We start from the raw sequence: 16,842 nt of genomic DNA, 5'->3' as shown, positions 1-16,842 counted from the left end.
ACCTAAGCTCCAGCAAGAGCAAGGCAGCATCCATGGCAAACCCTCACGTGGTCCAGAAGCGTAAAGCAGTTTCAATGAAGAAGAATCTGCAGTTGCCTCAAACCAAGGAGAAGATGGTGAGTGCAGATGCTGAAGTAAATATGGTCAAGGAAGCTGTGCTTCAAACTGATATGCCAACTATAGTGAGCAGAGAGCCAACCAATGTCAGAGAAGTTCAATAGATCAAGCGGAAGACTCCCCTTTCAACAGTCCCACCAAAACCACCTAAGCAGAAGATTGTCAAGTTTGCCAGGGGCACAAAGGGGGAACATGCCACAAAAGATTTGGGGTTCAGAGACAAGAGAGAACTGCGAGCCGCAACCATTGATGTAGGGGTGCCAAGTTCTGCTAGGTTGCTGCCAACTCAGACTGGAAAGATGCCAACTACAGATACCAGTGTGCCAACTGATGTGTCAGTTAGCAGCATGGTCACAGTCAAAACCACCATAGCTGGTCAGGAAGGCACCACTGCAACTGCAAGTCCCAAGGTGCCTACTCGTAGAGATGCTTCAATGCCAAACACAAAAGGAGGTGATCCAACTATCAAAGTGTCGTCCCCAAGAGCTGACTTTCAGCAACCATTAACACAAGAGGAGGTGTTCCACACTATAAGTAGGTGCAAGCCTCCAAGGCGGCCAACTACAACACTATTGCGAAACAAGTCAGTGAATGATGCACCCGTGTTTGTGCCGCAAGGAGATGCCCTGGTCCTTGAACCCTTACGAAGATCAAAGTCTTATCATGGTGACGGGTTCTGCGATGCACCATCTTTTGACCTCGGCATAGATGGTGATGCTCCAACACCTGCTCCAGCAGCAAAAACAGCGGAAGACGGTGTGATCTGCATTGATGAGTGTGAGTTGGACACAGCAGCTGTGAATGAATGACGTGATGCTGCTGATGCTGGCAAGGCAATAGCTCAAGAACTAGATGTTGGTTCACCAGAGAATTGCCACACCCCGATATGCGCAGAACCAGAACTTGGCATGAGCAGTTCTTCGGGACCACCTCTTGCACGAAGACAGAGGAGGGTAAGAAGGCCCATAGCATCTCAAAGGTCTCCATTCATCAACTACAACAAGAAGAAGACTTTCAGCACCAATGAGGCAGTGAACAAGCTTTACGCTGCCCTCTTGTATTGGTTCAGGCATCACAAATGAGCAGATGATGGAGCTACCAGGTAAACTAACTCCCCACAGCCTACATACATATCTTTTTTAGTTGCATAGGACCAGCCACTTAGTTGGACAGAAAGCATAACATGTTGCACAGAACAGGGCTTTTAGTTGCACACTATTCTGTTTTCAATTTCATGCACATTTTTTTTTGCTGCTGTGACCCTTCGAGCTAACTTGTCTTTTTATTGCTTTAAAAAAAATAAGCCCTGAGATAATCAGGTATGGTGCTTTCTACATTTCTTTAAAGGAGTTAGTTGATTTGATGAAGCCGGTTAAATGGTTGTTAAAAATTGTTATTGAGACTGGAATCTTACACATCATGGATAACTTACCAGAAGGGTCAAAGAAGGTTCTTATGACACTGAGGTTTTCTGTAAGTTTTTCCAAAACCTTCTTTTTACCCTCATCTTTGTTCTGTAGCACTTTTTTTCGTTGACCATTTGAGGGAGGCCTTTCACCTACTAAGGAGTTTTGTGCCATGTTTTATAATCTCTGCAGATAAATTTACAGCAAGGGATCCACAATGTGAATGAGATAAACAAGAAGTTTGATTACAAGAACCGTCTCGACAAGAAAGACTTGGTGAGTGTCGTGCCCACATGATCAATCATCTTTTTAGTTGGCACCCACAGCATATCCAGTTGCACATAACACATCTGTTAGTTGGCAGACACTTGTTGCAACCTGTTTTTAACTTGACCAAGTCTTTTACTGTTTTTTCTTAGCTACAGCCTGTATTTTGTGTCTGAAATCGTTCACGTTTGCAGGTCATGCTGCCAGTGCTCAACTACGCTGATGTAACCGATAAGGATGGAGGGAGGCATTATTGGGTCTTCAGTGTCAACTTGAGGGACGGACGCTTCGAAGTTCTTGATCAAGCAGGACGCTGGACAACATTGAGCTGATGAACACTGCCTCTACCATCGCGGGGACAGTACGCCATCTATGGAGGAAGCATTACCCAAAGTTTAGCATCGAGCACTTCCAGATTATTGACATTGATGTACCGAAGAAACTCGTCAAGTAAGACAATAAGCATTTCATTCCTTCTCAATCATATACCATCATTTTGTAGTTTTTAAATTTTTCTACATGTGCAATCTTTAGTATTTTTAAGACACAGTACTAGTCTTCAATCTGTTTTATCATTTTTATGAGTTTCTAATATAGCCAGTTGCAGAGTGGCGCATAAGTAGTTGCACAGTGGGACATAATGAGTTGCAGTAGAACACAAGCAGTTGCACAGTAGGACATAAGCAGTTGCATAGTAGAACAGAAGCAGTTGCATAGTAGGACATAAGCAGTTGCACAGAGCGCATTTCCTTTATTTGGTTTTAATTTTATGTGACATTTTTTTGCCCATTTTGCAGTAATGAGTGTGGGTTGTTCGCACTGCTTAACGCCACCGAGTGGAATGGTAGCCAACTGCCCAACTACAACCCCAAGGAAGTACTCAACATCAGGAAGAAGCTGGCATATGATTGGGTCACCAGTGTGCACAACACCGCCCCATGGAGGAAGTTGCTGAGATACGACAAGGAGTAGGTCAGTACTATTTTTTTCTTTTTTTCTGCTCCATGGAGGAAGTTGCTGGTTTGTACAATTTTATTAAGCAGATTTTGTAGTTGCACACTACTAGTAATTGCGTTTGCAACTCAATATCATCACTTTTGTTGATACATTAGGAGCACTGGATATACAATTGTTCAACAACTAAATATTTAACCAGTTGCCAACAAAGGCACAAATAGCAACTTTTTTTACACAGTGCATGAACTAATTCAAGCAGCATAAATTAGATAAAGAGGAATCATAGATGCTGAATGTGTCCACTTGGTCCCAACATTGCTAAAAAAACATCATTCTTTTCCTTTTTTGTTCCAAAGTTACAAATGAGGAAACATAATCACAGGAGCCTCTGTGGACACACCAGCAGTGTGCTCTGTAGATTGGCACTGGCTGCATTTGTTTTTCTTCTTTGGGTGTAGCTCCAACGCTGATTTGTACCGTCGACTCTTTGCCCTACCCTTTGTAGTAGACCTTGGAGGATCCCTGGGCACAAAATCATCAGAAGCTTGTGCAAGGGATGCAGCCTCCAATGGGGCAGTAGGACCGTCATGATCACCTATGTAATAATCATATAAAAAGTTTAGTATTTTTGTTATTGTGCAACCAGCACTGATGTTCTGTGCAACCACACAGTATATTTTGTGCAACTAACTAGTTGCTGTGTGCAAGTTAAGTTGAAAAAAAACCCTGCAGTAGCACGGCCTGTCATGGTACTTGGATTGTAGTCGCCTATGGGCAGAACATGAAAAACAAGTTAGATTTTTAGCTTGATCCTCAAACTAACACAGCGCACGCAACTAGGCAGCATGTTCTGTTCAACTGGGCACTATGATATGTGCAACTAAAGTCACTCACCCTAGTTTTTGTTTTGGAGTCGGTGAAGGTACTAACCTGGGTGATGAGCCCCCTGAGTCCTGCCTGTAGGTCCATTGGGAGTAGCACAAAGGGCACTGCTAGTTGGGCCTAGCGGGGGAGGAGGTCTTTGAGGGTTGGCATCACCTATAGGCAGAACAGGACAAACAAGTCAGTTGTGTTTATCTTTTGATGCTTGAACTAACACATCGTGCGCAACTAGGTAGCCTATTCGGTGCAACTGAGCACCATGATGTGTGCAACTGGAGTTACAGACCTAGTTTGATGGGGAGTTGGGGGCAGGTAATTACCTGGACGACGAGCCCCCTGAGTGCTGCCTGTAGGGCCATTGGGAGGAGCACGCAGGGGAGGAGGTGGCGGAGGATGCCGTGTACAGCCAGGAGGGGGAGGAGGTCCTTGAGGGTTGACATCACCTATATTCAAAACTGGAAAAATAAGTTAGCTGTGTTATCTTGATGCTTGAACTAACACAGGGTGTGCAACTAGGCAGTATGTTCTGTCCAAGTGGCTATCATGGTGTGTGCAACTGGGCACAACGATGTGTGCAACTGAAGTTACACACCTAGTTAGATCAGGAGTTGGGGCAGGTAATTACCTGGATGATGAGCCCCCTGATTGCTGCCTGGAGGTGGAGGAGGTCCTCGAGGGTTGCCATCATCTGATGGCCCCGTTGCAGCAGTCAGTTTTTTCTTTTTCTTGGACTTGTTCAGGTGGCCGATCTCGGTACGTGCTGCACGCATATGCTTGTATACAATAGCTTGTGCTGGATCAGAACCACTTGCAAACTTTGCTAGTTTCCGAAAATCATATATCATGTTCCTCTCCCTTATCTGCTTCTTTGATTGAGGAGGCATTTCATCCGGTTGCTCATAACCAGTCCCTGGCGCACTAGGTACAGCAGTAGGTGTCCACCGTCTTAGCAGGTACCTTTCCGGTATGACATCAACGCCAACATGGGTGAACACCTTGAGGATGTGGCAACAGAGGATGCCGTACTTGTCCATTTAACAGCACTCACACAAATAGGAACCCTCCTCCACCCTTGCCTGCACCAAGTGGTTTCGAGAACCATATGTAACAACAAATTCCTGGTTTGGTCTGAGCTCAAACACATCAGCACCAACTTAGAATGCATTATAACGTCCAATCAGCTCAAACTCTTCTCTGAACTTGCGGTAAAGGTCTCTAGTATAGGTTTTGTAAGCTTGCTTCTCTATTGGGAAGTTGGACCACAACTCAATCTCAAGGTGTTCTGTCATGTAATCATTGCAGCCTTCCTTGGCAAGGATGTGGTTCTGGATTTTTTCATATTGCTTGACGAAGTTCAGCATTGAGTTGTGTGGGTTCACATATCTTTTCAGGACGGCGTTGAACCCCTCACTACGCTGTGTAGACTGGAGGAAGGGGAAGAACCTGTGTTTGAAGTAGCACGGCACCCAAGTTGACCTGTATTCGTACAACTTCTCAAAGTGCCTGTGTGTCATAGCCATCATTAACCCAGCCCAATTCTGCTCAAACTCGTCTATAGTGAAGCTAAAGTCAACACACTTGTTGAAATCATCAGAGAGTCCTGGATTCTGGCATAGCAGCCAACCAACCTTTTCCTGAGCCTTTTTCATGATGTGCCATCGACAACAGCGGTGCACGGTGGTTGGAAAGATGCTCTGTATTGACTGCCTCATCGCACCATCCTGATTGGTGATGAAGTTGTTAGGAGGTTTGCCATCCATAGCCTCTAGGAATGCTCCAAAGACCCAATCAAAGCTCGATGCCAACTCCTGCCTCACAAATGCGCAACCCAGCATGAAAGATTGGCCATGTCGGTTTATTCCTATGAAGGGCGCGAACGACATATTGTACAAGTTGGTCATGTAGGTGGTGTCAAACGATATGCAATCGTGGTACACCTCCGCATAAGCTTTTCGAGCTAAGCTGTCCACCCAAAATATGTTGACAACTCTGTCCTCTTCATCATATTTCACCTTATACAAGAAGTCTGGATCGGTTTTTTGTAGAAAGAATTCCTTATTTAACACTATTTTAAATTGTGTTTCCCTATTTAACACTGAAAAACTTTTTCTTCCCTATGTAACACCAAGTGTAAATTTTATGCCCTCTATGACACTTCCATCCATTTTTAGGTTTAACGGTGTTAGATTGCATGTAAAAAGACACTTTTGCCCTTACACATAGAGCTCTTGCATGTGTGTTCAACTAGCGACGTGAGTGGAAGAAAGCTTTGCTGTGTGCGGCTCATTCGGCTTGGGTTGCAGCGACGTGCAGGATGCAGTGCTCACCTCCGCGACCTGGGCTATGGTAATAGCAGCTTTGGCAGCACGACGGCATGTGCCTACGGTTATACGGTATGCATGGAGCTCACTGTGGTGTGGCGCGCAGCCGGCGGCAGGCGGACGGTGGAGCAGTGGCACTATGAGACGAGTGGGGCTAGTGCTGCGTAGGAAAGCAGAGGCCGGGAGCAGCACAAGTGCCAGCAGGGTCACGTTTCTTTTCTTATCCGCGATGAGCTTTAACGGCAGGTTAAATATATATGCACGATTGGTCATGAAGCTGGTGTATGCATGTGCTCGTACGTGCTATCTCTTGATGGATTGTTGCTGCATGTAAACTTTTTTTTGATGGGTTGCTGCATGTAACCTTAGCTAATTAGCTTTGCCTCACATATGACCGCACCATACCATGTGCGCATGTGTATTCGGGTATTCGTGTGCTGTCTTGTATGCGTATACACCCAATACACCCGACTAATCATACATGCATGCAAGTATTGAAATTTTGGTCATAAATCACATTAGGGGCAAAAGGGTCTTTTCAAGTGTTATTTAACACCGTTAAGGCTCAAAATAGACGGAAGTGTTATAAAAGGCATAAAATTTAACCTTGATGTTAGATAAGGAAGAGAAATATTTTGAGTGTCAAATAGGGAAACAAAATTTAAGACTGTGTTAAATAAGGAATTCTCTCTTTTTTGTATATCCTTGAAGTGCGCAATTGTCTCAATCAGATCACCCTCCTTTGTGTCATCTCTACAGAAACTTGTACAAAGATTTGTTATTGCCTTTGGTCCAAACGGCACAACATCTCAGATACATGCATCATTATCTGTAGTCAAGTACAAACGGTACAATAGAACTCTGCCATTACATGCATCATTCGTCCTGCATAATACAAAAACAAACAGTATATCCTTTTTTTAGTTGCACAAATGCGCACATCAAGCTGCACAGTAATAGGACACGTGTTGGCATAGAAGATAATCGCAGGAAATGGACACCTAGCTGCACCTTTTTAAAAACACTTTGCAGTTTTTGCATATAGGACATTGTGTAGTTGCACAGTAAAGACAATCTAGGTGCACAAGAAGCACCAAAAGTGATATACAAAAAGCATGGGAAGTTGGACACCAGTTGCACAGTTAAGCCATTTCAGTTGCACAGTAGTACCATAACAGTTGCACACTGGACTGCCTAGAGGGAAACTTAATTCTTCAAGGGATATAGAAAAACACCACACCTGTAGTCAAGTTGCAGTTATACAAGATGCGCAGAAACTCCTTTTCATCAGGTGAGATGCCTTGGTGGGATCTCAAGTATTTGGACAATGAAGGTTTGTTCACGAGCGGATGATTGTGGTCACGAACAAAGTGCGTCACCTCCCATCGCCCATCTACCAGCTTCACCAACATTTTCGCCTTGCATTCAGTCTTCTTTATTGTCTCGCGTTTGCGCTTCTTCTTCTTCTTCTTCTTCTTCTTACTAGTACCAGCCTCCTCTTCAGCAAATATTGGAGGTTCTTCTTCCATCTCCTCATCACTGTTAACAGATTTTGGATCTGGAATAGGGTCTAGGACAGGAGGAGCCTCAGCTCCTCCATCATCAGCTTTGGGCTTCTTGAACTTGTTGCAGCAAAACTGTTGTTTTATCAATTCATTGGTGCGGGCTATCCGTCTAGAGGTGTTCATCTTGATAGAGAAACCCATCCGTAGGGCATAGCTGTTGTAGTGATCCTTAGCAATTTGAAGGCTGTCAAACCTCATGCCAACATAGGGTTCCATAGGTTGAGAACCAGCCTCATCCTCTCCTTCTACTTGCACAGCTCTGTCAACAGCCCCAACTCCTAGCTCAGTCCTGGTTGGACCAGGAACATTTGCCTCGGTTCCTGTGTCATCAAGAGAATGGCTCTCTGACTGCAAAGACACCACTACAGGGGCACCATGGGCTGATGACTGGCCTGCCACATTGTCATGGCCCGTAGGGTTACCATCACGACTTGCTTGCGTGTAATAAACAGATCGATCATTTTCTGTCCAATTTCCTTGTTGTATGCTGGGTTGCTGCTGATCCATATCATGAGGAAGCTCATTGAGATCTGGAGGCAACTCATTGAGATCAAGCATTTTTTTCCTTGTTCTTGGATGCTGCCACACACTCCCTGCACATATATAAAAAGAAGAAATTGATGTCATCAGTTGGTAACCACAAAAAAAGAGTGTTTAAAACAACCTAAAAACTTAGTAAATAGGCAGTTGCAAACCATTTTGTGATAATCTTAGTTCCAAAAACAACATGACCGTAGCATAATCTTTTATTATAACAGTTATGAAATTTTTTGTTTGCATAGATTTGTTATGTTAGTTGCACAGTTTGCAGTAAATAACTGGCAAAAGCATGACTTCTTTTTGCTATAGAGTTTTTCTGACTTTCCCCCTTTTTTGTTTTGTTGTAATGATCTGTAGGTTTCCGTTTCATAAGGAGCTATTTTCAGATTTTTCTGCACATAATTGGATGCTACATTTGAGAAGGAAAATCCAGGTGAAAGAAGAAAGAAGAATTGGAGGACAAATTATAGTTATATGTTTTTCATCGCCGTTTATGTTTCTAGTTCTGGTATATTTGAACATATTAATATGGTTTGCAATAGGTGTGGGACCAGAATATATGCGTGGGACAAGATTATATGTGTGAATATGTTAATATGGTTTGTGGCTTCATTAGCCATGGACACTAGTTCTTGTGTTTTTCCTGTTGCACTACAGATTTCTGGTTTTTGCTAGAATAGGCGTCTCAATTGCCAGGATGCATCTTTCCACTTGGCCAGCATACATATCCAGTTGGACATTCAATGTTTTTAGTTGGCTAGAATAGATGTCTCAGCTGGCCAGGTTGCATTTATTTTAGTTTTTGGCTAACATGCATGTTCAGTTGGACAGTTAATGCATTCAGTTGGCTAGAATAGATGTCTCAGTTGGCCAGGATACATTTTCTCAGTTTTTTGCCAACATGCATGTTTAGTTGGCCAGAAAACATGTTTTTTATTTGCACATATACTACAGTTTTCCCAAAGTGTTCACTCACAAACATGTATTGCGAAATATACATGTTTACTTGGCCAGGATACATGTTTAGTTGGCCAGATAACACGTGGGGTACAATGCATGTTTTAGTTTTGCCTAGCGTGCATGCCGAGTTGCCAGAATATAGGTTCAGTTGGCTGGGATGCATGTTCAGTTGCACATTTATGAATTTTTCGTTGCACATATCTATTGGGCAGTCAATTTTTTGTTCATTTTGCAAACAATAACTACAAGTTGGTAGAATGCATGTTTAGTTTTTGGCTACAATGCTTTGTTGAGTTGGCTTTACTCATGTTTTAATTGGCTAGAGAACTTGTTTTTAGTTGGCTTGTTTAACACATCCAGGTGGTAGAAACTTGTCTGGCATGCATCAAGTAGTTTTTGGCATGTTTAACACATCCAGTAGTAACATCAAGTAGGCTGGTGTGATGTGCCAGATTCACCTCTTTTTTGAAGCAGATTCTCCATGGATCCATGGAGAAGGGGGTTTACATATGCCTATGTAGTAGAAGAAAGGGGGAAGTGAAGAGGTGCAGAGGGGTCTTACCTGCTTGATCTTACTGCCTGGTATGGCTCTGACCACCCTGCCCTTTAGATCTTGAAGTAGCTCCTTCTACTTTGGGGCTCCCATGGCGGCTGTGTAGGAGGAGGAAGAAAGGTTGGGGGCGATTTCTGTTGGATCTGCTTCTGGCGTGGAGAAGAAGAAAAAGCAGCGTGGGAGGGGCTGAGGCGTGGGGGCGAGCGGGGGCGTGGGTGCGAGCTGGGGACAGCTGGCTACGTGGGGCTCGATCGGTTTGTTTGGTGGCCGGTTGATCGGTCTGTATGATGAGCCCCTTCCTTTTATGTTTTGTGGGGACAAGGGGTTTCCTTTTTCAGCCGGCCGCTCGGTTGCACTAGTGGGCAGCCGGCCGCCCACTAGACACGCCCGGTATTTTAAGCCGAGTTGACCTACGGTGCTCGATAGCGCCAGCGTTCATCCTGTGCTTTACCTAGTGGCTGGATACATCACTCTGTTGTGGTTACTTCTAAGTTGAGATTGACCAAATAATACTACTCCCTCCACCTCATAATATAAAAACGTTTTCTTACAGAGAAAATACTTTTTTATTGATGGAAGTGCAATTTTCCTTTTTGAGATTGCTGTTGATGCTGCCAAACACCAATTTTTCTTGGCTATGTTCATGCCTTGCGTTAACTATGGTATTTTAAGCTGAGTTGACCCATAGTGCTTGATAGCCCTGTCCTTTATTCCAAGCCAGAAACAAACCCTTCATGAGATTTATAGTTGCATTACTTATAGCTTCCTTATTTGTAACTAAGTAGATTCGGAGATAGCTTGAGGAGAAAGAAACAAAAAAATTAAAGAGAAAGATGGACAATATCCGAATGAAATAAGAAAAAAACCGTAGCTATTTCATCAAACCCCGATTGTGTGGGTGTGAAGTGGAAAAATCCCGTTCTGGCTAGCAGTGGGCATAGGACTGATAGCCCCCTATACTCGTTATTAGAGCAAGTATAATAAAATGATGTAAGTGGGCTATAAGAATTTAAATATTATATATTTGCTTAGTTGAAAGAGAGAAAATAAGAGAGAGAAAAGATGCGGGATGTAGATTTACAGCCAGTTATAGCACGCGCTCCAAGAATCTTTGTGAAAGTGAAAGGTGGACCATATGTTAAAAAAGTAGTACTTCCTTGTAGTTTAACTATTGTCCATGTTGGCTATTACATTGGCTATAAATGACATGGCAACATGCTATAGCCAGCGGCTGGCTATATTATTAACCATGCCCTTAGTATATTTTAGCCTCATATAGTCTTTTTTCTCATGTGGTCCCGTTTTGTCATTGCTGCGTAATAAGAATTATTTATTTCCCATCTCATCAAACACAACTGAAGCTTCAAACTTGATTTCAAAATCAAAGTTTACAAGTAAGATTTCAGCAATAACAATTTCTAGTACGACGTGGATTTTCCTCCTCATCTAGTTCAAGCTTTTCTTCTATTTGGAAGTGACCTTGCAAGCGGCGATGCTTCAGTGGCTTCCATTGTCTACAAACTTTTGTTCATCCTGGATGTGGGACCAGGCCACATCTATGAAGTCTGGCGTCCATTTCTGTGAAGGCGACTGTCGACATGTGGACAAGGCAGCGTCGTGGAGACGTGCTTACTCCACTACTGATTCAACCATTACCGAGTGTGTCCTCCTCGACCCACTTGGAATAGACCCGCATCCTCTCCCATAACTCTCTCTCTCTCTCTCGGTGCGGTCTTCGTTGCTCTCGACAGGAAAAGGTCCGCGAGGAGGATGGGTGCTTTGGAAAATGGAGTGCCGCCGGCGAAGGGGGGAATGGAGTGGTGCAAACAAAGAGAAAGATGGAGTGGCACCAGCGAAGCGGAAGATAGGTGCCGCCCACAGAGAGAGGGATGGTTTATATACCTGTGAACGAGCGCGCTCCAGTGGGGAACAAGGATGGAATTGACGGGCACGGGTGCGAAACATGGCGGCTGAGGGAGTCCTGAATTAGAGGGTCTCCGGACAGTCGGACTATATCCTTTGGCCGGACTGTTGGACTATGAAGATACGAGATTGAAGACTTCGTCCCGCGTCCGGATGGGACTCTATTTGGCGTGGAAGGCAAGCTAGGCAATACGGATATGTATACCTCCTCTTTTGTAACCGACCTTGTGTAACCCTAGCCCCTCCGGTGTCTATATAAACCGGAGGGTTTTAGTCCGTAGGACAACATACAATCATAGCATAGGCTAGCTTCTAGGGTTTAGCCTCTCCGATCTCGTGGTAGATCAACTCTTGTACTACTCATATCATCAAGAATAAATCAAGCAGGACGTAGGGTTTAACCTCCATCAAGAGGGCCCGAACCTGGGTAAAACATCGTGTCCCCTGCCTCCTGTTACCATCCGCCTTAGACGCACAGTTCGGGACCCCCTACCCGAGATCCGCCGGTTTTGACACCGACATTGGTGCTTTCATTGAGAGTTCCTCTATGTCGTCATCATTAGGCTTGATGGCTCCTTCGATCATCGATAGCGATGTAGTTCAGGGTGAGACTTTTCTCCCCGGACAGATCTTTGTATTCGGCGGCTTCGTACTGCGGGCCAACTCGCTTGGCCACCTGGAGCAGATCGAAAGTTACGCCCCTGGCCACCAGGTCAGGTTTGGAAGCTTAAACTACACGGTCGATATCCGCGGAGGCTTGATCTTCGACGGATTTGAGCCCCTGCCGAGTGCGCCACACAGTCACGATGAGCATGATCTAGCTCTACCATCGGACAATGTTCAGGAGATCGCACCGGCAACCGCTACGACCCTCAATTCAGAGCCAATTGCGCCATCCATGGACGGGTAGATAGACCCCACCACAGAGGCCGTATCCTCAGTGGCGATCGAGCCTAGTATCGACCTTACCCTTCACGAGAGCCGTGATGCCAAGCTGCCGGATCCTTCCCCGGCCCCGGACTCCGAACCGCCTGCGCCCGTGCCTATCGAATCCGACTGGGCACCGATCATGGAGTTTACCTCCGCGGATATCTTTCAGCACTTGCCCTTCGGTGACATACTGAACTCATTAAGGTCTCTCTCCTTGTCAGGAGAGTCCTAGCTGAACTATGTCCGGCAGGATTGGGATGCGGATGACGAAGAAATTCGCCGCCCACCCACCACCCACTTAGTAGCCACTGTCGACGATTTGACCGACATGCTCGACTTCGACTCCGAAGACATCGACGGCGTGGACGATGATGCAGGAGGCGAACAAGAACCACTGCCCACAGGGCACTGGACAGCCACCTCATCATATGACATATACATGGTGGACACACCCAAAGAAGGCAATGACGACGGGACAGCGGAGGATGACCCCTCCAAGAGGCAACCCAAGCGCCGGCATCAGCGGCGCCGCTCTAAGTCCCGCCAAGGCAAAAGTGGTGATACCGGCACATGAGATAATAGCACTCCAGACAGTGCCGAAGATGACACCAATCCCTTCCAGCAACATTTAGAGCAGGAGGATGGAGAAGCCAGCCCTCCAGAGAGAGCAGCAGATGGAGAGGCGGAGGATGATAATCACATGCCTCCCTCCGAAGACGAGGCAAACCTAGACGACGACGAATTCGTCGTGCCTGAGGATCCCGTCGAACAAGAGCGCTTCAAGTGTCGGCTTATAGCCATGAGAAATAGCCTTAAGAAAAAGCAACAACAGCTTCAAGCTGATCAAGATTTGCTAGCTGACAAATGGACTGAAATCCTTGCGACCGAGGAATATAAACTCGAACGCCCCTCCAAGAGTTACCCAAAGTGCAGGTTGCTATCCTGACTGGAGGAGGAAGCACCAAAACCGACATCTCCAGCGTATGACGTGGCTGATCGGCCACCTCGTGGCCGCGACAGAGAGGCATTTCATCCAAAAGGTCAGCCCGCACCCTGACGCCATTCAAATAAAAATGTCAAGGCATGGGGAAATATGCCAGACCTGCGAGACATATTGGAGGACAAAGCAAAACACGCAAGATCGATCTATGGATCACGAGGGCGCGCCACTATGCGAGACGATAACCATCACGCCGGATACAGTAAAAGTAAATCTGGCCAGGCCGAACACAGCGGACAAGACACATTTGAGATGCGTCGCGATATATCCTAGTACAGAGGCGCCACACACCCCCTATGCTTCACAGACGAAGTAATGGATCACCAAATCCCAGAGGGTTTCAAACCCGTAAATATCGAATCATACGATGGCACGACAGATCCTGCGGTATGGATCGAGGACTTCCTCCTACACTTCCACATGGCCCGCGGTGACGATCTACACGCTATCAAATACCTCCCACTCAAACTCAAAGGACCAGCTCGACATTGGCTCAACAGCCTGCCAGCAGAATCCATTGGCCGTTGGGAAGATCTGGAAGCCGCATTCCTTGACAACTTCCAGGGCACTTATGTGCGACCACCAGATGCCGATGACTTGAGCCACATAATTCAGCAATCAGAGGAATCGGCCAGGCAATTCTGGACATGGTTCCTGACAAAGAAAAATCAAATCGTCGACTGTCCGGATGCAGAGGCCTTAGCAGCTTTTAAGCACAACATCCGCGACGAGTGGCTCGCCCGACACCTTGGCCAGGAAAAGCCGAAATCTATGGCAGCCCTCACAACACTCATGACCCGCTTTTGCACGGGAGAAGACAGCTGGTTGGCTCGCAGCAATAATATATCAAAGAACCATGGTACTTCGGATACCAAGGGTGGCAATGCAGGTCACGTCGCAACAAACACAAGCGCCACATCAACAGCGACAATACCGAGGATACGGCAGTCAATGCCGGATTCAAAGGCTCTAAACCCGGTCAGCGGAAAAATCCATTCAAAAGAAGCACTCTGGGCCCGTCCAGTTTGGACCGTATACTCGATCGCTTGTGTCAAATACACGGCACCCCCGACAAGCCAGCCAACCACACCAATAGGGATTGTTGGGTGTTCAAGCAGGCCGGCAAGTTAAATGCCGAAAACAAAGATAAGGGGTGACATAGCGATGACGAGGAGGAGCCCCGGCAGCCGAACACCGGAGGACAGAAGAGGTTCCCCCCACAAGTGCGGACGGTGAACATGATATACGCAACCCACATCCCCAAGAGGGAGCGAAAGCGTGCGCTAAGGGACGTATATGCATTGGAGCCAGTCGCCCCAAAGTTCAACCCATGGTCCTCCTGTCCGATCACCTTCGATTGCAAGGACCACCCCACTAGTATCCGTCATGGTGGATTCACCGCACTGGTCCTAGACCCAATCGTTGACGGATTTCACCTCACCTGAGTCCTTATGGACGGTGGTAGCAGCCTGAATCTGCTTTATCAGGACACAATGCACAAAATGGGCATAGACCCCTCAAGGATCAAACACACAAAAACGACCTTCAAAGGCATCATACCAGGTGTAGAGGCCCATTGCACAGGCTCAGTCACACTGGAAGTGGTCTTCGGAGCCCCGGATAACTTCCGAAGCGAGGAGTTAATTTTCGATATAGTCCCGTACCGCAGTGGCTATCATGCACTGCTCGGGCGAACCGCATTTGCGAGATTCAATGCGGTACCACACTATGCATATCTCAAGCTCAAGATGCCAGGACCTCGGGGGGTCATCACAGTCAATGGAAACACAGAGCGCTCTCTCCGCACGGAGGAGCACACTGCGGCCCTCGCAGTAGAAGCACAAAGCAGCCTCTTAAGGCAATCCACCAGTTCGGCGATTAAAGACCCGGACACCTTCAAATGCGCCCAGAGTAATCGGCAACAAGACCGCCTGGCACGTTCCGAGCTCGCATAGCAATGCGGCCCCCACCCCAATCCTAGCCAAACGGCAAAACCCGTACCACGCGTACATAATTACGCATTGAAAATACCATGGGCATAGGTGGGGAGGGGGGCACGACTACGGCACGCCCCAAGACGTGGCTCAACCGCACTAGGGGCTTCCCACCTTAGTACTTTTCCTCTCTTTCAGGACTTTACTCTCTGGAAACCCCGTCTGGCAGTATGTTTGCCGGACAGACGATACAACAACCCAGGAGGTAGAAAGCTACGTCGCATCATGGAATTCCCAGGTGGTCTCTGATAACGAGTGAAATACATGCTTTCAATACCATTCCTTAGCTTGCCCTTGGAGGGGACATGTCAAATAGTCCTACTTTTTGCTTATCGCACTACTTGTATCATTCTGCGTCGATGCACCTTTTTGAATATACAATGCATAGCACTAGACTATTACCGCATTCTCTATTCTTCCTTTTTTACACATATATATGTCAATTCATGACATTCAGCACCCGTGCACTCTTGTATGACCAATACGCCAGGGGCTTAAGCGCACCCCATAATACGGCATGAGAAGTCCGAACACTTTCGACAGTGCGGCACCGCGAACTTATAGCATTATATGCATCAGCTCCGAATCATGTCTTGGGCCAATAGTTGGGTTTGCCCGGCTCTCATGTTTTGGTACCTTACATTCCACTATATCGGCTAAGGTAGCACTGGGAGAACTACTGCGATTGTGCCCCGGTTCAGCTGGGCTAAGCACCTCAGTAGAGAAAGCTAAAACTGACTGTCATGATAAGGCGTGAGACTGGTCGCTGTTCGAGAGGTCTCGAGTCCCTAAAGACTTATGCCGCTTAGAGTGAGGAGTCGGCTTTGTCCGGCTTAAGGCGTGTATAGCACCCCGAATTCGGCCTTCCGAATACTAGGGGCTTCGCCAAAATTTAAAATTGTAGATTTCTATGGCTAAGTGAGAGTGATAAAGCATTATAGTCCGATTGCCTTGTTCGTTGTGCTGAGCACCTCCCTCGAAGGACCCAACAATGGGAAAAAGAGTGCTCAGGTTTATCCCGAACACCCCAGCACTCGTGGCATGGGGGCAGAAGCCGACGACTGGCCATCTCTCAGATTTGATAAACAGCCGCACAGAAGGTAATATTTTAAATTCAAACAAGCGTTGCATAGCGCATATGAACAAGTTTTCATAATACAGGATCACACGAGCAAGTTTATTCAAAAATTACATCCTTCGCACACTTGTCCGCCACAAGACGGGCACCCTTCAGGACACCCTCATAATACATCTCGGGGTGGCGATGCTCCTTGCCGTGCGACGGCCCCTCCTTCACCAGCTTCTCGGCGTCCATCTTGGCCTAGTGCACCTTTGCACGGGCAAAAGCCCGGCGGGCACCTTCGATACAGACGGACTGCTTGATGACTTCCCGCCGTGGGCAGGCATCCACAAGCCGCCTCACCAGG

General features: G+C 46.5%; 1 protein-coding gene across 1 annotated transcript; it reads right to left on the bottom strand.

The window, feature by feature from the left end:
* Positions 1-6,639: 6,639 nt before the first annotated feature.
* Positions 6,640-9,703, bottom strand: LOC123106981 (protein FAR1-RELATED SEQUENCE 5-like). Its single transcript, XM_044528998.1, has 3 exons — positions 9,578-9,703; positions 7,191-8,108; positions 6,640-6,835 (listed from the first exon to the last, which is right to left on the bottom strand). The coding sequence occupies exons 2-3, from the start codon at positions 8,071-8,073 to the stop codon at positions 6,786-6,788; spliced, it is 933 nt and encodes a 310-aa protein (XP_044384933.1). The 5' UTR covers positions 8,074-8,108; positions 9,578-9,703; the 3' UTR covers positions 6,640-6,785.
* Positions 9,704-16,842: the final 7,139 nt, after the last annotated feature.

The sequence above is a fragment of the Triticum aestivum genome, chromosome 5A (assembly GCF_018294505.1).
Source record: "Triticum aestivum cultivar Chinese Spring chromosome 5A, IWGSC CS RefSeq v2.1, whole genome shotgun sequence".
NCBI classification, from domain to species: domain Eukaryota; kingdom Viridiplantae; phylum Streptophyta; class Magnoliopsida; order Poales; family Poaceae; genus Triticum; species Triticum aestivum.
This window is presented reverse-complemented; position numbering and strand designations above follow the sequence as displayed.